Source organism: Simochromis diagramma, unplaced genomic scaffold (genome assembly GCF_900408965.1).
Source record: "Simochromis diagramma unplaced genomic scaffold, fSimDia1.1 OVJJ01000159.1, whole genome shotgun sequence".
Classification (NCBI taxonomy): domain Eukaryota; kingdom Metazoa; phylum Chordata; class Actinopteri; order Cichliformes; family Cichlidae; genus Simochromis; species Simochromis diagramma.
The window spans coordinates 2,420,438-2,443,844 of record NW_024387197.1 but is presented as its reverse complement, the minus strand read 5'-3'; the positions used below and the strand labels follow the sequence as shown (position 1 = coordinate 2,443,844).

At 40.4% G+C, this 23,407-nt stretch overlaps 1 protein-coding gene across 1 annotated transcript; it reads left to right on the top strand.

The window, feature by feature from the left end:
* The first annotated feature begins 250 nt into the window (after window positions 1-250).
* zgc:110329 (uncharacterized protein LOC550500 homolog) lies at window positions 251-23,350 on the top strand. The gene is made up of 8 exons (XM_040050138.1): window positions 251-562; window positions 5,242-5,427; window positions 7,429-7,503; window positions 12,970-13,065; window positions 14,354-14,470; window positions 16,508-16,558; window positions 17,799-17,915; window positions 21,812-23,350. The coding sequence occupies exons 1-8, from the start codon at window positions 476-478 to the stop codon at window positions 22,139-22,141; spliced, it is 1,059 nt and encodes a 352-aa protein (XP_039906072.1). The 5' UTR covers window positions 251-475; the 3' UTR covers window positions 22,142-23,350.
* Window positions 23,351-23,407: the final 57 nt, after the last annotated feature.

The window sequence follows — 23,407 nt, the reverse complement described above, 5'->3', positions numbered from 1 at the left end:
GTCAGCATTTTGAGGGCATTATGCTACCTCAGGGAGCCATGAGCACCTTTAAATTAAAATACAGACTGTCTTGCTTTACATTGCTATGTTTTTCCCATAAACGCTACAAAAATACATATCTATAAATAAGTGCAAGAACTTGAACTAAGCAACAAATGCTGTTACAGGTGTACAGTAGCTGGCTGCTGAGTTGAACTAAATGAGGTTGTGTGCACTGCCCCTTTAAGAATGTAGTCAAAACAAAGCGTGGACTGGCCGGCCGCACGGAAGTGGTTTTGTTTCGGTGGTGAGCCACAATAATGTATGAGAAATGAGAGGTGCTACGTTATTAAAACACAACTAGGTCTCCTAAAAGTTTTTGTTTTGTATTTCTTCAAGAATATTTTATTTTTCATTATTTTTTTATATCGCTCGAACTAAACGAGAGATAGCTAGTTAGCTTTTTTTTAAGCTAGCTTTATTATCGCAAGCAACCATGCCTTCCTACAATGAACTAAGGAAAACCAACTACTTCTACTACTTCATCAAATTTACCTTAAATATCTACTCAATGCTCTTCTCGGTAAGTTTCTGGTCCAAAAATTAATGTCAGCCTTGGTAGTAAGTTCATTTGCGCTGCAACAGTGTCTGCTAACTCAAGACCCTAAGCATCCAGTATCATCGCCAAGACATCATTCCAAAGATCATTGAAAACACTGGTGTTTCAATATATACCACCTGCTGTAGGGTCATGTGTATTTTGTAGCATATAACTTAAGCCATATTGCAAAAATACACAATCTACTATGGAATTCGGCATATATCACTGAACAAAGATAAATGGTCTTTGAACTGTAATTTGAATGGAAATCACTGATTTTCCTTGTACACTAGCTAAATTCCACCTACATATGGGGCACAGCTTCAGATTGGATATATGTGTGATCAAACTGAAAGAAACCGTATTGAGTTCGATAGCACACTTTCCACATTTACTAAAATATTATAATTATTAGGAATTTAAGAGTTTCTAATCACTACTTTGTGTTGGGAAATGTAGAATTAAATTGGGTGTGTTTTTCCAATGGCTTTCGGTTTGGAATTGTCTGGATACTAGCTAGCTGGTTACGTCTGCGGAAAGACATTTTCCCATAAGGCCCCATGTATCGTCCCAAAGCATAACCTGTTATAACACCTGCCTTTTAAATAAGACAATGCCGAGACATTCATTCCTCAATTTGGCATTAAAACAATACACCGGGGGCTCGGACTAACAAACAGCATCGTGGTGCAGGGCGTTGGATCCAGTTAAAGGTACGATGACGTGAGTAAATAATACGCCGACAGAAAATCCGGCGCCGCTGCTAGATGCTAATTCTTTTCCTTATTATAATTCCTAATAATACATCGTATCATTTGTGTAATGCAGGTTAAATCCAGAAATTGTGTTTTATTCATGTTCATTCGATTATTTTTATTTAATCATCGCGGTTGTACAAATAGTTTAATGTACATAAATAACATTATTACACACAAATTATTCAGTTTATTACTTTAAGGTGAAGGAAGGTGAGCAAACAGAAACAGATTTCTTTGACTCCTAACTAGCCCAGTAGATAAATTGACTAATTTAAATTTTATCAATGTAAACACTGACATAAAGTTTCATTAGGATGGTCACACTTATGCAAAGGTGACATCAAAATCTGACATTTCATTATTGCATGTCCAGCTCTGTTTTAGTAAGTTGCACTTAACCATTTAACTTTAGTTTAAATGCAGGAATTTTGGCAGCTTAATGAACAATCTGCTTGAATTTTCTCGTGTTATTCCTTCATAAAGTGGCTGGTGATAATTAAGGATCTGGCAACCACTTAAAATGCATGAAGAGTCCATGAATGTCTTGCAAGGGCATTAGTAAAGATGAGTCATTCTTAGCATGTGTTTTTTTCCCCTGCCTCCCGGCATCCATAACCGCACCTCAATATCACTTTGAATTCCAGAACGAATGTTAGAGTAATGTTCAGTTTGCACCACAGCCAGCTATATATAAGCTATAAGCTTAACTTGTTTCCATTAGCACTGCAAACTGACGTTCATCTAGTCAGCCTTCACCTATGTCTCTCTCTTAATGCTTAATTATTAATTATTACAGTCAAACACGCATAGAATTGTGTGAATGTGTCACTGTTTTTGGCCCCCTCACAACCCAATGTGGTTTTGGGGGTTTGTGATCCATTTGTGTTAACTCTCTTATCTTCTTTACTTCTGTGAGAAAGGTTAGCGCTGATATTGGAAATAAGCCAGATGTACAGGATCTGTCAGTGCTTTATAGATGGTTGTGAATTGTAATTGGAGCTGAAGTAGATGGACCCTACTCTTAAAGCAGATTGCCTCTGTTTCCAAATGAAAATCAATAACAGGGAAGCAACTATGGGTTGGTCCTTCCCTTTTTCTACAACTTCCATTAGTTAAACAACCCTCTATTTTTCTCATATGTCAGCAGAAAGTAACAAGTAACTAATGAAACTGTCTGGACACCAAAGTGTAAAGCAAGGGTGTGACTATGGACCTGGGGTTGTTTGTTATTATGTAATTATGATCATTATGTTTCACCAGCATACATTTTTGCCCCTTTTTCTGTGCCCCTTACAATCCTTTCACATTTTCTTGCTTTTATCCAACATTATGTGAGCAACGAGGGCAGCTCCAGCCCATTTAGGGGTTTGTTTACAAGAAACCAAAGCTTCTGAATCTGTACATTTAATAAACTGGGAGATTATTTACTTTAGATTTTATCTATAAAGGTCATATCTCTTAGGAACGATTCCTAAATCAGCCATACAAGAGAATTTAAGCAGTAAAATGAGGCCATCATCACTGATATTGCGTAATGCAGATTGAAAATGTCTGAAGGGAGCATTTCCAGCTTTGTGTTACTGCAGCAACAATGTAATTCTGCTCTCATTTGATTTGATTTGATTGCACAGAGGGACAAAACAAACTGAACGCAGGCTAAAAGATGCTCCAGTGTTTTTGCTGTCCCTGTAGGATTGGTGGTGTTGTTTATCCAAACTTAAAATACACTGGCTAGTCTCTGCTTTTAATTAGGGTTCGAAGTCTGAAGGGCTGGTATTTGTTAGTATTTGCTGTGAGCTGGGATGGTATAGAAGAAATGAAACACGATGGCACGGTGAGTTAGAACTGTTACCTCACAGTAAGGTCGGCGACCAGGTCGACTCCATCTGCTGACCAATCGGTCTGTGGGCCGCAGTTGTTGGTCAGCTAGGTGGAGAGAAGAGTGAAGTTGTATCATACAAAGAGCTGAAGTGAAACCAAGAGTTTAGAAACAGTAAAAAGTGTCACTGTAGCCACTATGTGAACCTTTCATGCCTTTTCCCAGTGAACTCCGCTATAGCTACCTTCTCTGTTTCGGCCCACTTGTCAGCCACTCAACATTTAGCAATCAATTACGTCATCTACTTCAGCAACCCACACTCAGGATCTTGGAGGACTGCACAGGAGCACATCTCGGATCTCCCCATGCGTCCCCCCCTCTTTGTCCGTATGCAGACGGACACATTTGCGGGACTGTAAATCCTGCTTAAATGTGAACGGTTGTCTGTCTTTCTGTGTTTGTCCTGTGACAGAATAGCAAGATCTATGAAGCTTTTCACCCTATGATAGCTGGGATAGGCTCCAGCCCCCTGTTAAGGATAAGCAGAAGAGAATGGATGGATGAATTGATGAAAAACGAGCCTAAATAGGCACACGGTGCTGTAATTGAGGCCTAAAAATTCAACAATCAAAAGTAATGCAAAGGACATTTTAAATTATCTTAAAATTTCACCCAGAAGTTTTATTCAACATGCTTGACAAAAAACCCCAAAACTCTCTCTTGCACTCTTTCTTGGTTTTAATTAGAATTAGAATACTTTGTTAATCCCTAAGGAAATTGTTTGGTTACAGTTGCTCCAAGACAATAACAGTAACAAACTGAACTAAATTAAATAATATAATATATTACAAAGTTTACAAAATATAAGAAATAGCTCTAATATTCTCAAAAAGCTCAATTACAAATATCCATAATATTGCAGAGGTGAAATATACAGACTGACATTTTACTCTACCTGTAAAACTTTGTTATTTTACTGTAGAGCATGTTCAGAAGGGTTTAACTGTTGCACTGTGTACTGTGCATTAGATGGAGGAGTTGTGCAGGGAGCCACAGGCAGGAATGATTTCCTGTGTAGTTCAGTGGTGCATCTCAGTCTCACTGAATGTGCTCCAGTGACCAGCCAGCACGTCATGGAGTGGGTGGGAAGTATTGTCCAGCATTGTCCTTATTGTGGACATCCGCCTCTTAAACACCAGACACATAACATTAATCATGTACTTACATAATTAATTAACATTAATTATGTATGTATTGCAGTAACTTATTTGATTTTGACTGCGTCAGCACCATATTAGGTATACAGCATTGTCCGACTGAGTGATACAACTTTGCTCTAAGTGATAAAGACTGGCAAGAAACCTAGCATAGATTGAGGTTCAGCAGGTCATTACTCATAACTCAAAGTTTCTTTGTGTGATCTTGATTAAACTCATTAAAGACCAGTGCAATCTTGTACATGCACGGTGCTCAGCTGTGTGAAGCCTGAAACCTCTCGCTTCCGATCGCAACTTAAAATTTGAGCTATTGCGCTGCTTCCTTCTTTTAAGTGTAAAATGGTTTGGGCTTATAAATTGCCAATTGTGACTTCACTTTCTTTCATTTTCTGTGTAACGTCAGTGAGTGGGTATATTGTAGTTGACATAGTGGTGCAGTAGTTGGCTGGCTGTGGCCACCTCTCAATTAAATGTCTGAGTCAGCCTTTAAGCAGGCAGGGTAAATTGTTTGCATGCTAAAGCTTTTTTACCCACGTAAGAGAAGCATACCAGTCAAATTCATATCAAGTTTTTGTTTGTTCCTTTTCATTTTCAACAAACCGCTTTTAGTTTCCATTTAGTAGCTCTGTTGGCATTGGCATTTCTTCTTAGACAGTTTTGACTAAAAGGGCATCTTAATTCTGAAAAATATTAAAGCAAGTGTTGAAGCAGGAAATTTAGACTTTTAAGTCCTTTAAAGTTGTCAGTCTGTACTACTCACCAAGCAGTATCACAGTAAATATACAGGTAAATATAAAGTTTTTTGATGTAAGATGTAAGATTTTCTGACGTATTCATCGCATGACCTCCCTCCGATTCTGTCTCCAGCTGATGGGTCTTTGTGTACTGTGCGTGGGAGTGTATGCTGAAGTGGAAAGGCAGAAGAATCGAACCCTGGAGGGTCTTTTCCTGGCTCCTGCCGTGGTGCTCATCCTGCTGGGCTTGGTCATGTTCACTGTGTCAGTGGTGGGCATGGTTGGATCCCTCCGGGACAATAAGACCCTGCTACACATGGTAAGGGAGATGGAGGCGGACAGGTGGGGGATGTGTCTTGCAGGTACTGCTCATTTCCTTGCTTCATATTTCCTGGAATCTAATAAAGTTTCACTTTGCGGGCTCCCAGTTCAAAATAGTCCTGGTTTATCTTATACTGGGTCTTGGTGCTCTGCATCCATTCATTCTCAGATTTGGACATGTTTAATATCAATATATATATATTTTTTTAACTGTTCTTTTTGAGAAATGACAAACCATATCGACAGTTTGTGGACTAAGCCAGCTCCTTATCAGGAAACCAGCCAGTTTGAATGAACTCTACCAAGAAGAATGGTCAAATATCCAGTCAGAATTATGCCAGAAGCTTGTTGATGTAAAAGCATCTGGTCAAGGTGCAACTTGCTAATGGACATTTCACTAAAAATATTAGTGAGCGTGTATATATTTGAGCCTTGTGTGGAAATCTAAAACAAATTCAAATGTGTGCACACACTTCTTGTTTTTCAAAGCCAGAAAAAATGTATGCTGTACAATCATTCCACCCTGGAAAAAGAACAGTTCAAAGAATTCATTAAAAACTTAGACGTTGAGTGTATACAAACATCTGACCATGACTGTATTTTATATTTACTGTGTTGATGCTATTCTTTTTGATACAGAATAATGTATTCATGTTTATGTTTGTGTTGATAATTTCGTAAACTTGACATTTGGTTTCAGAATGAAACGAGTAATGAAAAGTAAAACATTTATTTAAACATGTTTTTGGACATATTCATGCACAAATTGCCGCATTCATCAAACCGCATAAAAATGAGTTCACAGCCATTTAAACCACTGATCCTAACTCCTTAAATTCAGCACAGCTCGTGGTTTGACAATAGTAGGAGGAAAAAAACTCAAAGGGAGCAGGGAAATGTTTTTTGTGGTTGCTGTGTAACAATCTAATTAGCTATAGCTAAATAACTTAAATTAAGACGGGGATTAAAAGTTGGCAATAAAAAAAATGTAATGCCTCTGTTTATACTGTGATGAAAAGAACTAATTTTATATCGTGAAAGACATGAAGTTAATGGGGAAAAATAAATTATGTTCCCCTCGACTGGTATTTGCTTCTCTTTATAGCAACCCAATTTTACCAAGTTCTTTTGTTTTTAACAGAGTTTACCAACTCTGTTTCCAAAAAACTGAAGAATTAATTGAAGATTTAATGACAGTTTTACTAAAGCAGTGTGCCTGTTCTTAAGTGTTTTCTGTTAAAACAGACACTAATCTAAAGCTTACATTTGAGCCAATCAGTACATGCTTAAGCCAAATTGTATAGTAGCAGAACATCTGCAGATTTGTGTATTGTTCGAATAAATAACCAAAAATACTTTAAATACTGGAGGACCGGGTTCAAATCAACAATATCAATAAGCTTAATAGTAATAATGTCAGTGACCTAATAAACTGAAACTCTGAACTCTTACAATCTATTAATAATTTACAACAGAATTACAGAGAGGCCATTCCTCACTTATAAATGATCTTTGAACAAGTGTTTATCACAGCTTTCAGATAATGCACAAACAACTCAACAGCCCAGTTCATTTTTGTCAATCATCAAGTTAAAGAAGTAAAATGAGTTAGCTGGCCCTGTTTGTGACGAGACAGTTCTGGAAGCATGCCACGGAAAAGCCGGGGGTGTATATACTTATACTTGTTATATACTTATAACAAAATTAAATTAACAAATAAATCCAATTAGCTTTGAACTTTTTTCAGTTTCTGTATGACAGCAGGTCTTGGCTGTTCAGTGTTGGTGGGTTTTTAGCCTGAACTCTGAAACGGGTCCATTATGCTGTGCATCTTTCTGTTGAGCAACTGAACTGAGCACATTTTGCTCGATTAAAGAATTAAATTTATTCTTGGTTTTAAAAAATAATAGATCTAGTTTGTTTTCTTAGTTTGTCAGCACACCATTACCCATTATATACTTTTATGCTGTGTAACTCTTTTTTTCTTCTTCTTCCACAGTTCCTTTGTGTTCTCTGTGTCTTGCTGCTTCTCCAGGCAATTGCTCTCGCCACAGCTCTGATCTTTGAAAAAAAGGTAAACATCTCATGTCCTCTGTGCATCTATTGCAGTCTACTCAGTTCCACGGTGCAGTGTTTTTTGCATGGTTTTCAGTCCCTTCAATATTTTGTTTCCTCATCAGTCTGAATACAAAACTCTATAATGATGAGCCAAAATGGAGAGTTTGGAATTGCTTATTTCTTAGAAATGGAAGGCTGGAATTACCTCATTTATATTTGTATTCAGGCCCTTTGTTATGATACTCATGGTTGTGCATGCTATACTGCATCCTGCTTCTGGTAAAGGTCCTTAAGATGCTAAAGCTCAAAGCAATATGCCTAATTGAATTCACTGGACGTGATTACCAGAAGCACACTCCTGCCTACAGATGGTCAGACAGTTGATGGAATTTCAGATGGAAAACCAAATTACAAAGTTGAGAGAACTGTCTGTTGACCTAGTTGATGAATCTCCTGCAATCCACAGATCTGGGAAAGGATGCATGAAGGTTTCTGGGCCATTGCAAGTTGTAAAATACAGTGATTTGAAGTGTTTCGGTTCATAGTGCCTGAAACCACAGGCACTACATGGCGGTGGCAGCATCATGCTCTGGCCATATTCTTCTGCAACAGGTTCAAAATTGTCAGAATAAAGTAAAAGATGAATGCAGGAAGAGATAATAATAAAATTTAATTAAATAAATAATGTATACTTTGTTAATCCTGTTGGGATTTTGTTGATATTTAACAATCCCCATAGGAAATTACTCCTCTGCATTTAACCCATTCACTCAGTGAAGCAGTGGGCAGCCACCAGTCCAGCGCCCGGGGAGCAGTATGTGAGGATGGTACCTTGCTCAGGGGTACTCAGGGTAGCCATTCAGTGGATTCAAACCCCCCGACCTTTCGATCACTCTACCTACTATGCTAGCCCTGCCGAGATGGTGCAATCCTAAAGGAAAGTGTTTTCCAGTGTTCTTGTTCTTCTGAGGGGAAACGGTTTCCATGTTAACAATGGTTTAATGCAGCGGTCCCCAACCCCTGGGCCTCGGACTGGTACCGGTCCGTGAGTCGTTTGGTACCGGGCCGCGAGAGTTGAGGCTCAGGTGTGAAATGTATGGTTTTCAGGGTTTTTATCGGTTTTCAGCGTTATTTTGTTATCGTTTTTATCGTTAACTCGGTTTTCCTGGGTCTTTTCACGTGTGTTATGAATAAATCTTCTTTTTTTGGTACCGGTACTAGTTTTATTTTGTTGTATTTATCCGCGACACCTTAAAGGCCGGTCTGTGAAAATAATGTCGGGCATAAACCGGTCCATGGCGCCAAAAAGGTTGGGGACCGCTGGTTTAATGCTCTCGAGTAGCACAGTCCTGATATGAAGGTTCAAGGTTCAAGGTTCTTTATTATTTGTCACATGCATAGTTATACAAGTATAACACACAGTGAAATGTAGCCTGACACGCTCCTCGACATGTGCAAAAATTGGGGGGGGGGTGTAGAGGAGGAACATCCATCCATCCATCCATTCGCTTCCGCTTATCCTTTTCAGGGTCGCGGGGGGCGCTGGAGCCTATCCCAGCTGTCATAGGGCGAAAGGCGGGGTACACCCTGGACAGGTCGCCAGTCTGTCGCAGGGCTAACACACAGGGACAGACAACCATTCACACTCACATTCGCTCGCACATTCACACCTAGTGACAATTTGGATTAATCAATTAACCTATCCCCACAAGCTGCATGTCTTTGGACGGTGGGAGGAAGCCGGAGTACCCGGAGAGAACCCACGCAAACACGGGGAGAACATGCAAACTCCACACAGAAAGACCCCGGCCTGATGGTGGAATTGAACTCAGGACCTTCTTGCTGTGCGGCAACAGTGCTAACCACCGTGCATATATATATATATATTAGGGGTGCAACGATACACAAAATTCACGGTTCGGTTCGGTTCGATACTTTGGTGTCACGGTTCGATATTTTTTCGATACAAAAAAATGTTCATGCATTTTTAATTTGTCATTTATTAAAATTATAAATATATATTTTAACTCAAAAGTACAGTTTTTAAATTTAACCCTAACTCTTGTGCGTGTTTTTTATTTTGACAGTGAATGCGCACCTGCGGACCACTTATGTGCAGCCCTGGTTATTTAGCTCATCATATTGCAGCCACAGAAATTCTTTTGTCCATGAAACCATAAAGCTGCACTTTCTTTTTGCCTTATAGTCTGATTTGTCATAACTTCTCCGTTTTGTGGTAAGCTTTTCTTTGGCTGTCACTTCTTCACCCTGACCTGTCTTATTTGGCTCAGCAGAACTGAAATGCTTTTACACGCTCACTCACATAAGCTCAGCGATTCTCTGCGCGATCAACCTCTCACATGTTTAAGCTTGCTGCGGGAGATTTCACTTGTCATGTTTGCATAGTAAGCTAACGATTAATAAGACGATGTCAGAGGAATTGGTGCGCAAATTATCATCACTCACAGATCAGTGCTGTCGCTCTCTATACACAGTTCGCACGATTGCAAAGTGAAAGCAAAAAAACAAGCGCAAATTCAAACGCGACTTCAATATGTCACATATTGACAGTGGCTCACCGATGCCAATGACATAATTACCCAGCTACATTTCTGAAAGAATGCAAAAGCATTGACATATATTTTTCCTACAATAGCCCGACGGGCAGGGAAGAGATAGATTTTGGTAGCCCGACTGAAAAAATCGCTAGCTCCGGGACGTCGGGCTAGCGATATTGCAAGCCCTGTATCTGATTGAGGAATCACTCATCTTTGGAAAAGAGAGTTTATTACAGAGAAATGGCTCTTTCCAAAATAAAAGCTATACTATCCGCTTCTTCTAGGCTATATTCTCAGCAGCATAAGGAGAATCATGTGCTAACAGCTGTCTAAATGACTCGGCTAAAATTAGTAGCATGCTTGTTGTTTTTGTCTTTGCACTAGGATGATGTCGGCGTAAATGTGCAGTCATATTCGTTGTGTTCCCACTAGTGCTTTCAGGTTAATCTCGTTGAAATGACCTTAACGCCACAACACGGCAAATCTCCGTTAACGAGCTACCGCCGATCGCTCCGTGCATGGCAAACACGTTAACGAGCTAACTGCGCTAACACACTAGTTCACACCAATGTAATTGAGCATTGCATGGCACATCCAACATACTGTTTTACTTTAGTCCATGACTCGCTTACCTTCAGGGTCATACGTCACATGAAAACCAAAATAATTCCAAATGCCAGATCTGATGAGGTCATTGCCTGTTGCAAGTAGAGCTTAACTTCTGTCTCGCTAGCTTGCCCTGCGCTCTTCCTTCTGACTATGCTGTCTGTGTTGAGCGCTCAGTGGATCTGCGCTCGACAGTGCAGCCTAGGCGGAGTAGTCGAACACAGATTCACTGAGCGCTCAACACAGACAGCATCGTCAGAAGGAAAATTGATAAAATAAATTACAAATGTTGTATTGTTCGATACATATGCGTACCGAACCGAAAGCACTGTATCGAACGGTTCAATATCGATACGAATATCGTTGCACCCCTAATATATATATATATATATATATATATATATATATACACACACACACACTGGGTGAATGTGCAGTAGTAGCAGCAAGCAGGTGAATTCTGTACATTAATATGAATAGATATCTGACTATTTTACAGGATAGACAATATAAACATATTTAAAATTAAAGGAATTGAAATGTACATTGTGCCTTGGTTTAGTGTCTGGAAGAGTCCTGTCTCAGTCAATTATAGATGATGTGAGAGGGCGGGTGTGTGTGTTTAGGGCACGGATGGCTTGGGGATAGAAGCTCCTCTTGAGTCTCTCTGTCCTTGCCCGGAAGATGCGGAACCTTCTACCAGATTGCAGAAGTTGGAACAGTTTGTTGCCAGGATGGGACGGGTCCTTCAGTATCTGCGCTGCTCTAGTCCGCCATCTCCTGGTGTAGGTGTCCTGAAGCGGGGGGAGAGCAATCCTGCAGCAGCGTTCTGCTGTACGGATCACTCTCTGGAGAGCTTTTTGGTCCTTCACACAGCTGTTCCCGAACCACGATGTCATGTTCTGTGTGAGGATGCTCTCCACAGCGCCTGTATAGAAAATCCTGAGGATCTTTGGAGAGACCCTGAACTTCCTCAGTTGTCGTAGGTGATACAGGCGCTGCCTAGCCTTTTTGGTCTGGACCTGAATGTGGGCAGCCCATGTCAGGTCTGAGGAGATGTGGACACCAAGATACTTGAAGGACTGCACCCTCTCCACTGGAGCTCCATTGATGATGATGGGCTTGTAGTCTCTGTGCTGACTCCTTCTGAAGTCCACCACCAGCTCCTTGGTCTTGCTGACGTTCAGCTGGAGGTGGTTGTCCTGGCACCACGATGCCATATTCTTCACTTCATCCATGTAGGCCGCCTCATCGTTGTTGGAGATGGCACCCAACACCACTGTGTCGTCAGCAAACTTCACAATGGTGTTGGAGCCATGGGTGGCCACACAGTCTGAAGTGTAGAGGGAGTAGAGCAGTGGCGAGAGGACACATCCCTGAGGTGCTCCTGTGTTGATGGTGATGCTGTTGGAGAAGCACCTGCCCACCCTCACCACCTGAGTTCTGCCAGTGAGGAAGTCCAACACCCACTCACACAGACGGCTGTTAAGTCCCAGATCCCTCAGCTTTGTGAACAGTCTGCAGGGCACTATTGTGTTAAACGCTGAACTGTAATCAACAAACAGCATTCGCACATAGTTACCCTGTTTCTTGTCCACGTGAACCTAGTAGAATATCTTGTCCACGTGAACCTAGTAGAATATCACTGGACAAGCCTGAAAATTGCTGTACACTGACACTCCCCTACCAAGCTGGGTAAATGTGAACAATTCTGCCAACAAGACGACCTTTAAGAAGAAAGATGCCTGAGGGCGCGGGTTTAGTTCAGTGCCTGGAGCGGGCAACCACATGCCATACAGCTGATAGCGGCTGGCCCGGGTTAGAGCTCTCTCTCTGCCCCTGCTTTCCTGTCCTCTCTTCACTGTGTCTATCAAATTAAGCTGAAAAAGGCCTAAAATATATATTTAAAAAAAAGAAGAAGAAGGAGGAGGACAGGTAAAATACAGGTGTGTCAGCTAATACAATCAATCCCCAAAAGACCTGTAGATATCATGCAGCTGCAGGTGCTTTCATAAGGTGCTTTTATTTTTTATAAGTATTCAGACTCTTCACTTAGTACTTAGTAAGTAAAGCCTGTTTTTTCTGAAGAAGAACAAGTGTGAAAATGAACTGAATCCATTTTAAAATGAGCTTAAAATATAACAAAATATAGAAAACTTTGAAGGATCAGAAAACCTTCTGAGTGTACTGAACATTACTCCCAGTCAAAACTATAATCAGCTCTGGTCAGCCCATTATTTCTTCGCTGTACTTTATGATTGCCATTATTTATAACCATGACCCCTTCTCCTCTGCGTTTCTCCCTCTGTGTCATCTAGACGTCTGCCTTGTTTCAGAGCACTATACGAGAAGGAATTAAACACTACTACGACGATCTCGACTTCAAAAACATCTTGGACTACGTGCAGCAAAAGGTAGTGATGCATTAGAAAATGTTGACAGACAGTGCGTCTTTTTGTGAAATACTTTTCTATACAGGTGCCGTAGCTGACTGATGAGCCAGTGGAATAATAGGATGTGGGCTGTACCATCTAGAGGTTATCTAGACAACTTTTTAAGTATTTCATTTGCTTGAGTGTGTTTGCAGACTGTGTCTAAAGTCTCACTCAGTGATCTGCCAGTGGATAACCAGAGTAATTGTCTCATTATTATAGTATATTAAGCTCCACCTTAATAGGAGACAGTCTCGTGCTAGTTCACCCTTCAGAAGTGCATGCTCAAACACAGTTTGTACATGAAGTAGTTCACACTCACAGGAATTTTTAGAGGTTTTAGGGGTTATGAACTATTCTTTTTCAGCAGGGCTGAGATGTACCACCCGTCCTGCTCACCACATTCTACTTTCTGAAAAAGAAAGTCCTTAATTTGACACATAGAGTGAGATTGAGTGCTCCCAAGTGCAAGTGGGATATCCAGGGAGTGAGCTCTGATATTAGTACAAGATGTGATCAAAACGTTAGGAGACTGTTTCTGCTGCATACAAATGTAGTATGGTACGGCTGTGGGCAGGAACCAAACACAGACAATAACTGTGCAGAATTAGGAATCTGTGTGGTGTGGCACAGTAAACATCATGGCCTGTGTACTGCTGCACAGCGTGACTGCTTCATAGGGAATGACAGCCAAATTTAAACGAGTTCAGTTGTTTGCTTTTTATAGGTACTGCACTTAGATTGCACCTAGTGTCAGCTCTGCTGACCTAACACTCTTCAGATACAGGATATTTATTTATTGAACTTTAAAGATCGGCTGAAAAGGACATTTAAGCTTTCAGTGTCTACTCAGAAATGATATGTTGCCTCTTAACTATCACAGCATTTTCAAAGGCTTTCTATCGAGGGACTTTTTCATCAGTGGAGAGCACAGTAAATCCTGCTCCTGCTTGCCTGTCCTCCTGTCTTATCTGTGTGCTGTCTTGTGTAACAGCATGCAGCTGTGCCCAGGTGATTGCAGAGATGGAGATGTCCTTTGTCAAGGGGAGAATTTTCTCCTTGAAGTGCTTTAAAATGATAGCCTTTAACTGATTGCCAGAAACTCTCCTGTCTTTACATGACCGCTTCATTTCTACTGCATTGCCACAGTGACATTTCTGTAGGAGGTGGATATACAGGCACCGCTTTGAATTAGGCACTCTTTTGTTTTGTTATTGCTTCATGCTTGGCTCCTAACAGCCTTTTTCCTTTACCCTCATTTATTTCCCAGTTTTCATGTTGTGGAGGAGATGAGTATAAAGACTGGGAAGTCAACCAGTACCATTTCTGCAATGGTACTGGTCCACTAGCATGTGGGGTTCCATACACATGTTGTATTCGCCACAAGGTGAGTTCAAACAACACACATACACAGATGATACAAACATGGTATGGCAGCTGTTATTAAAACCATGATGTTTCTGGTGCTGGTTAGGGATTTATTTACACCTAGAGTCCAGTCCACTGTAATTCTGATAATTGAGAGCAAAATCCGTTGTTACCTTTCAGTTTCAATGCTGGTCAAACAAAACAATTTTTTTTAAAAAGGAAGAAGAGCAGGTAAGATAAATCAGCTCACAGAAAACTCAATCATTTCAACATCTGAACCATTAGCTCGACATGAGCCCATGTAAGGGAGTCAAATTTAGAAATGTCTTTAAGCTTTTTTTTTTTTTAATCAAAGAGTCTAATTTATAGCTTAACACTGTAGCTAGACACTGTATAAAATATAACCGGGGACATCGGGATTACATTAGCAGACATATGTTATTAGTTTTCCTCTGCTGTTAGTGAGTTTACAGTTACCAGACACCATAAAAGAGGAAAGAAGACGCAGGCAAATTTGTACTTAAATATCTAAATGTTTACTTCAGCTGCTGTTGATGTTAATTATGGATCACGATCGGATGACTCTTTCTTTACACCGAGACTAACCAAGTTAGAATAATTGGCGTTTGATTGAACATCTGCCCTCTTTACTGGAGATATGGAAATAGTTTAATGCTTTAATGCTGTACATTTATGTTCCCGTGCTTACCAGATAATTGTATGTGTGAGGCTATGACTTTTGATGCTAACTCACCGTCAGTGAAAAGTGATTTGCTGCTTACTCCTTTGCTTGCAGCTACAGGCATTTGAAGTCCTCCGGAAGTTAGAGAGCTTAGCTTGCAGCTAAAGCAGAAACTTAGGTTTGAACTACTTGTTTTTCAGACAGGTGTATGGCTATATGGGCATATGAACAACACAAAGTTTGTGTATGTTTGGTTATTTCAAAGGCCTCAAATGGCTCTTTAACCTCCTAAGTCCCAAACTCTTCCACAGCATGCATTTTTAATTTCTCTTTGATATTTGGGCTGATTGGGACCCGATGAATGTAAAAACAAAGAATTACCAGATTTTTTTTTTTTTACCTAGTTTTTGTTTCTAAGAAAAATGAGAGCCACATATGACGATGTTCGTTTAAAATTTCGATAGAACAGTAGCAGTATAATGTCCTCGTAAGTGGATATCAGGCCCTTGTAGAGCAAAATTGAGTATTTTGTCTAAATAACCCAAAATGTGATGTCCACATATGTGGACGCCAGGTCCTAGGAGGTTAAACCAGCCTCGCAGACATTCTCTCTATGGTGGGAACACATTTTAGAGCCACTTCAGCCCTCTAATTGGCAAATACTGATATCTTGTGGCCAGGAAAGAGTGATGTCATCAGTGATATTACCTTGACCTGCTGCTCTGTCTGATTATCTCTGTCCTGCTCATACATGTCCACAAATTCTCATCAGGGTAGCGATGGCCTGTGCTTTATCAAAGAAAGAAGGGGGGATTTTATCTCCACAACCCATTCGTAATTGATTTTGTGAGAGAAAAACATTATCCAGCTAACAGGAAATAGGGTGTGAATCAAAGGTATGAGCCTTTGGATGATTTCTTTCTCTAAGGGAAATGTTGGTCACTTGCGGCCACCTTCCATCTCCCATATGCCGAGTATCATTCTTGCTCTTGTGCTCAAAGCACTGATAGCGTCTCTGGAAGCAGCGGAGTGTGCTGAAGAAATTAATGACAGTTATCCAGCTCTCTCTCTCACTCACACACACACACACACACACACACACACACACACACACACACACACACACACACACACACAGAGCAGAGATAGAAGAGTTGCTTATGAAGGCTGAACGTTGGCTATGTTTGTGCCATTATCAGTTCCTATCTGTCATGGCTGCAGCCATTTTGCCAAGGCCTGAGTTTACGCTCTAGTTGGCAGGGGACAGGAGCAACCCCCCTGTGAGGAGCTTCAGTCTACATGGTGGTGTCTCTGGTCACCGTGGCTCAGCTTAAATCTTGTTTCTGACTCTAGACATCTTTGCTCTTTGCACAGACGGAAGACGTCATCAACACCCTGTGTGGTTACCAGACTCTGGATAAACAGGTAGGAACAACATAATAACTTTTATCACATGGTTTTTCTATCTGTGGATCATAACATCAACATTTTTGGAGATCTCATATATACGGGTCAATACAACCACCATGTAATTGAGGGCAAGCCTCACCTTCTGATGCACAAACGTATATTGAAGTAGATGTTGTTGTTTTTCTGTTCAAATGCTGTTTCGTAATACCGACATCTTGATCTTCTGTCGAGTAATATGACATCTACAGTGAATCTTGCAGTCCTGCAGCTGCTTTTTTTGACAGCCTTACTCTGTCCAATCCTGTCAATGTTTGACTTCTGTAGGTGACTAAATGTAATTTGATCTCCTCTCAACACCGCTGTCCAAATCTGTCTTTCCTTTAATGTGAAGATCTACATACAAACAAATCTGTCTGAACACACACACACACACACACACACACACACACACACACACACACTGAAAGATACGTGAGGAATTCAACTTTACTGTGTTCCTCATATATTACTTGAGTCACCCCCTTTTTTTCTTTACCTGACATTAGTATGATGTAGTATTGTGGAAATGCTAATACTGTAAGAATGCATTTATTTTAATGGCTGTCACCCATCTTGTATTCAGTTGACTTTTCATTTGTATTACTTTATATCTACTTTTATAATATCTACTTTTTAATTGTGACTGCAGAAAGTGACTTCTACCTCACACCAGTCAGCCACAGCATTAAAACCACCTGCATGATGTTGCATGGGCAACACCTCTGCCAATGATCCTCTGACTGTCTGTTGTGTTTGGCACTGGAGCATTGGCAACAGAATTCTTGTGGGTTTTAGGGTGGGGCATCAGGCTTGTTCCAGCACATTCCACGGAGGCTTGACTAGATCAGGATCTGATGATTTCTATTGGTCGGGTCAATGCCTTGAACTCTCTATTGGGTTCCTTGAACCCTTCCTTCCACAAGCCACTGCTATCAGGGAGCACCGTTTGTATGGAGTGTGTTTGGCTTGTACCAGTGTTTTTGTTGGTGTTCATGTAAAACATACATTCACACAAGTGACCCCAGCTGGTCACTGCATTGTAAAGAGATCAATGTTAAACTCTTAACCTGTCTGTGGTTTTAATGTTGCGGCTAATTAGTGTTACAGTTTTGTACTTTGTCGAAATTCTCTACTTCTGTTTATTTTTAGCGGCAGCTCAGTTTGACTTTGAAAATGAAACTGTCTTGTTGTTGTCTTCGTCTGGTCTGTGTATCAGCGTGAAACCCTGCATGAGCTGATCCATGTGCGAGGCTGCATCCACGCAGTCAACCTCTGGATGAGTGACAACATTGGAAAAACCGTTGGACTCTGCTGTGCCATTGGGCTGCCACAGGTAATTAAAAACTCGAGGCACCAACTCACTGAAACGCGACTCTTTTTGAAACTATTTGCACTTCTTCCGCGGAATCCTGTTATCAAAACTGTAAGCCATCACTTACTCTGACGGTTAGGTTCATTTGCTTTTAAATTTTCCTGACTGGGAAAGAGTCTACCTTTTCTGCTGCCAGAAAAAAAATAGGATTTGTTTTTTCAGTAAAGCCTAAGTTAACCTTCACCTGCTTCCTTCAGTAGGCACAATTGTGACAGTCTCACTGATTAATAATGTTTAATAAATCTGAGGTTATGGACAGACGGCAGGGACACAAACTGTCCTGTGGATGAATTTAGATTTCATACAACCTTTACAGAGGAATATTGTGCATCATGGAAACAAAAAGTAACTCTGGAAGTTGTACACAAGAGTCTGTGTACATGTGACAGCACACTGAGACTTTCTGTACAGAAACATTGGTGTAGTTTTTTTTTTAATGCATATTTATTTCTTGATTTAAAGCTTTAATCACAGAGCGTACATCAGGCTATTTTTAATTTGTAGTTCTTTGGATTCATTATAAGGTTATAAGAGGAAATTCTTAACAGCAGAGTTTAATGCTGTGTCTTCTGTGGAGACCTCATGACGCCGCTCCCACTGATGACTGGGGAAAAAATGAATATTTAGAGGAAACAGATTAACATACGGATATTTAGTGAGTGTGGATGTTGTTGTTTTTGTTTTCATAGTCTCTGTTGTAATAAAATGTGTCCACTGCAGTGGTGGTTGTTAGCTATGTTACCACATTTATATCTTCTCTTTGTTGTGACAAAAGTAAAATACTCATCATACATTGTGTCACAATACAATATTTCTGGACCACTTGTTTTATAGCTTGGCCTTTTGCTTACACAGCGCAGACTTTCAGCTTTTATTTGAGGGTCTTCACCAAACCGTGACAATAACCATAGAGATGCTGCTTTTCTACACAGTCCCTTGCTTTCAGCTTCCAAAATATAATTGAACAAGTTGACATAATTATGCTGCACGGTTCTGATCATAAACTATGGCATTTTTTGTGTGTCATTGTGTCACTGCTTAATCTTAGTGTCCCTGGTCCAAAGAATCCTGCTGCAGTATTGCTCTGGCTTTTCAGATTTCTTTTTGCAAATTGTAACCTGGCTTCGCTGTTTCTTGCTTTTTTGCATCTTGCGGTGAACCCTCCGTGTGTCCCCTCACAAAGTAGTCTCCTTTTGCCAAATGTGGATAATTGTATGTCTGTTTCCTTGAAACTGCAGTGCACTCTGATGTCGTTATTTTTATTTAATAGATTGTTGTCATTTTTGGATAAAATACACATTTTCAAATTAATTGCACAGGTTTAAGATCACAGGTGACTTCCCCACACTGGTGCTATAATGAACATTCTCCTACACATTCATACATTACATCAAGCAACACTAACTATATGTTGATGCCTGATTTATTCATTTGTTGTGTGGGTTCAAAGTGATGTTTCATTCAACTCTGCATAAACTGATACTAATGAATCATTTATTTAATTTGTGGTCTCCTGCAACCTCTAATGGTTAATCTGCATGTGCGATGCCAGGTGGCCTTCTGGGAGGACTTTCTCTGTTTGGAAGCAGCTGATCAAGTGTTGGGAATCTAGCAAGCACCCAGTTTTGTTTGTTGATTTTCATTCTGAATTCTAAATTTATCTCTGATCTGACTTGATTTTTAGAAAAGATTAGCTACTTCTATCCTGTTACAGCTGGATATAATTTTTATAATACAATGCATTCCAACATATCCATTTTAGAGGGCGCTCTACTGCTGCCCTGCTATTGTATTGCAGGGCCGGCATTCACATGACTCTCTTCACAGCAGAGTAGTGGCCGAAGCTCCATAAGGAAATTATGAATGGAATTTTTCTGTTACCACTGTGAGTGTTTCTCTGCCAAACTGTGCCGGCAGCTCGCATTAACAGAGTCCACTGTTGTGAGTTCAGCACATGAAAGAGCAGCTCTGGCACCAACGTGCAGAACAAATCTTCTGCATTATTGCTGCTGCTTTACTGCCATCAGCAAAAACCCTGACTAGTTCACATACCAGCACTGGCATTGTGTGCAGTGTATAGAACAAAACTATGTCCACTAATCCACTAATTGGAAGATGGCTGTTTTGATCCACCTCCTCCAGTCAGCATGTCAACTGTCCTTAGGCAACTGAAATAATCTGTTTCAAATGATTACTGAGCATTTAAATATGTAGGAAAAAGCACTGTGTGTGCGTGAGAGAGAGAGCGAGGGAGAGTGTGGGTGAATGTGCTCAGTGCTTTTTACTGAGTAGAAGCGCTATAGTACAAGTCTGTCCACCAGCTTCTTAAGGAAAAGGTAAAATAAGTGACAGCAAAGAACTTGCATGGATGAGTAGCATTTTCTTCTTCTAACTTCCATACCCAGCCCCAATAGCCGCATGTCTTTGGACTGTGGCAGGTAGCCGGGGAGAGAGAACATGCAAACTCCAAACAGAAAGGCCCTGGCCTGATGGTGGAGTCGGACATTAGCAACAGTGCTAACCACCACCGTGCTGCCCTATGACAGCTGTGATAGGCTCCACCCCCCCTGTGACCCTGATAAGGAAAAGCAGAAGAGAATGGATGGTTGAATTTCCTTACTGAATCCAACCTCAAACCTAAACTGAAAATCTGTTTCAATAATAGAGTACTGTGAAAAAGTATAGGTCCCATTCCTGATTTCTTAGAGGTTTTTCTTTTTGCATATTTGTCACACCCTGTGTGGAAAAAAGTGACCTTAAACCTAATAAATGGTTGTGCCCCCATTAGCACCAATAACTGCTATCAGATATTTCACATCACTGAGGAGAAATTCTGCCCCACTTGTCTTTGTACTTTAAAAAGATTCAGCTGCATTGTAGGTTTTTTCAGCATGAAGAGCCTGCTTAAGGTCATGCCAAAGCATCTCATTCTCATTGAAGTCTGGACTTTGATTAGGGAAGTGAAACATCCAAAGGTGGACTTGTTGGTATTTTGGATCAGTGTCCTGCTGCATAACATGCGTGTCCTTGAGCTTCAGAGTATGAACTTTCAGGATTTTCTGGTTGAGACCAGAATTTATGATTGTTTGAATGTTGGTGTGATGTTCTTTTTATCTTTTTATCAAATGCTGTGTTACTTTTATGCCAGGTAGAGTTGGAAAGTGTGTTTTACCCTTAATAAATTAAATTGTAATTTAAAAACTGACTTTTGGACAAAATTAAGAAATCGGGAAAGGGGCAAATACTATTCGACAGCACTGTTTGTTGACTTGGTGCCAAATAAATGACAAAGATGAAAAAGATGCTTAGAGCAGAGTATTGCCTTAACATCTTGCTTATTGTGGAGGATGAGATGGGGTGAGACAGAACGACTTGTCTTCAAAACACGTTTTTTGTTTTAGTTGAAGTCGGGGTCTATGCAGCAAATTAGAGTCGTTGGGCAGAGTAGCATGAATCCTCAATATATCGAACCTTAGCTTGGCATGATTTAAGATACCTGCGCGTAAGAAGCACATGGGAGTTGTTAGTAGTTCTCAAATGCTTTTTGCATGATTGATCAGCCTTGTTGATAAATGCATTGCACACAGAAAATAGATTTTTGATGATACATCAGTTTGGGGTTTTTGTTGTTGTTGGGGGGGGGTTATCTTGGACTCTACTAGAGTAGCTTTGGATGATTCACAGTGCAAAATAATCTTGATCTTATTTTAGGCCCTCAGGTTGTCCTCTGGAAAACAAGGGAAAACACTAGATCCCCCTTGAAAAAATTATCATAACAAGTATTTGATACATTTTTCATGATTAGCAACTCAGATGAGTACTGACAAGATGACTGTGTCTTGATCATCTTCCTGCAGCTGCTGGGTATCGTCCTGAGCTGCATCTTCTGGAACCTTCTGGTGGAGATGAGCGAGTCAGCTGACATGGTGGACTTCAAACTGAAGAAGTTTAATTACAGCGAGTTGGACCTGGCTGGTGCCGGATGGTGCATGTGCCTGCCCAGGGACGGTGGCTACCTGCCCGTCCCAGTCGTAGAGCCTGAACGTGACCCCATTGATATTCACCTGGAGAAGCTCAAGAAGCAGCCGCTTCGTACACACTCTCAGCTCCAAAAACTGCAGCAGTCCAGATCTGCCACCGGCCTGGATGAAGTAGACGTTGGCCGCAAGCATAAAAGGGAACACTGAATGGTCTTTTTTATTTTTTAATTATCATTATTATTTTGACCTGTCATGCCTTTTGGGAGTTTTTTTGCCTTTTTTTCTGTCACTGTAGAGTAATTTTGTTTGTTGGAATTGTGTTGCACTACTTGATAACTGAAACTTTCTGTAACTTGATCAAACGAAATTTGGTCAGTTAAAGTGACTAAATGTACTTTGACACTTTGTGGGTGAATTTGTTTACAACAACATGTGAGAGAACAACATGCAACAGGAACCGTTTTTACATTTCTTTTGTTTGTGTCTGTTGATCTTCAATGATTTGTGGCACTAAATCATATTTAATTTAATTTGTATAGCCTTTGAAAATGAACTACAGGATGTCTTCATGTGCTAAAGCTTACCTCAGGCTATTTTGAAAATAGCCCAGTAGTCAGAGCACAGTGTGGTGTATAAATTATAAAACCTTGAAAAAATGTTTGTTTTTGGTTTTGTTTGTTTGTTTTAAAAGTGTTGGAGAAATAGGAGTAGCCAAGTATGTCTTGCGTGTAGCGTCTGTGACGGATGTATAGAGTTTGTGTATTATTTGATTTTATTATGATTTCTATTTAATTTTGTGAAGTCGGTGTACATTGTAAGACTGATAGTTGTGGAATAACATGGAATGCATGTTTTGTACTGTATATAAAGTAAGTTTAAAGCGGGGTCGCGGGAGACAACAAAAAAACTCAGTTTGTGTTACACGTGAATTATACTTCTACATCCCAACTACGTCATAACTTGTGCAATAACCAGAATCCCATTTTAACCATGCGCTGTAACTTTCTACGTAACCCAACGGGAACCTCGTGAGAAGTCTAACTACACGTCAGGTCGACGCATGCCGCAACGACTTGAATGGCGTGGAAGTTTTCAGTGTAGGTATAAAGGGAGTTTCCGTTTACTACACAAGTTAAGACTTTAGTTTCCTGCAGAATTCTTAATCAAGCTTTTGGCTCTCAGTGGGAGGGGGAGGGGGGTCCATCTACTCCATGTTTTTCAACTAATCTTTTTATTCCTCCCATCTTTTAAAGGAACAACTATAAAGGGATTATCCAGACTACTAATCCAGTGGGCCAACAACTCTGACAGTGGCAGTTTTTGTATCTGAGCAGTGCACTGTTTTGAGCTTTCCCTCAGCTCCTGCTTGTATCAAAACTACTGTTCATTTCAATAAAGCTGAATTTATGTACTGATCTTTTTAATTCTTTTTTTCTCAGGGCTGTTTGCATATGAACAGAATAAAGAATAAAA

Coding starts and splice junctions, on each gene's coding strand:
- zgc:110329 (XM_040050138.1), top strand. CDS start 476: ATGCCTTCCTACAATGAACTAAGGAAAACCAACTACTTCTACTACTTC. Junction 16,559..17,798: donor ACCAGACTCTGGATAAACAG/GTAGGAACAACA, acceptor TCTGTGTATCAG/CGTGAAACCCTGCATGAGCT. Junction 17,916..21,811: donor GTGCCATTGGGCTGCCACAG/GTAATTAAAAAC, acceptor ATCTTCCTGCAG/CTGCTGGGTATCGTCCTGAG.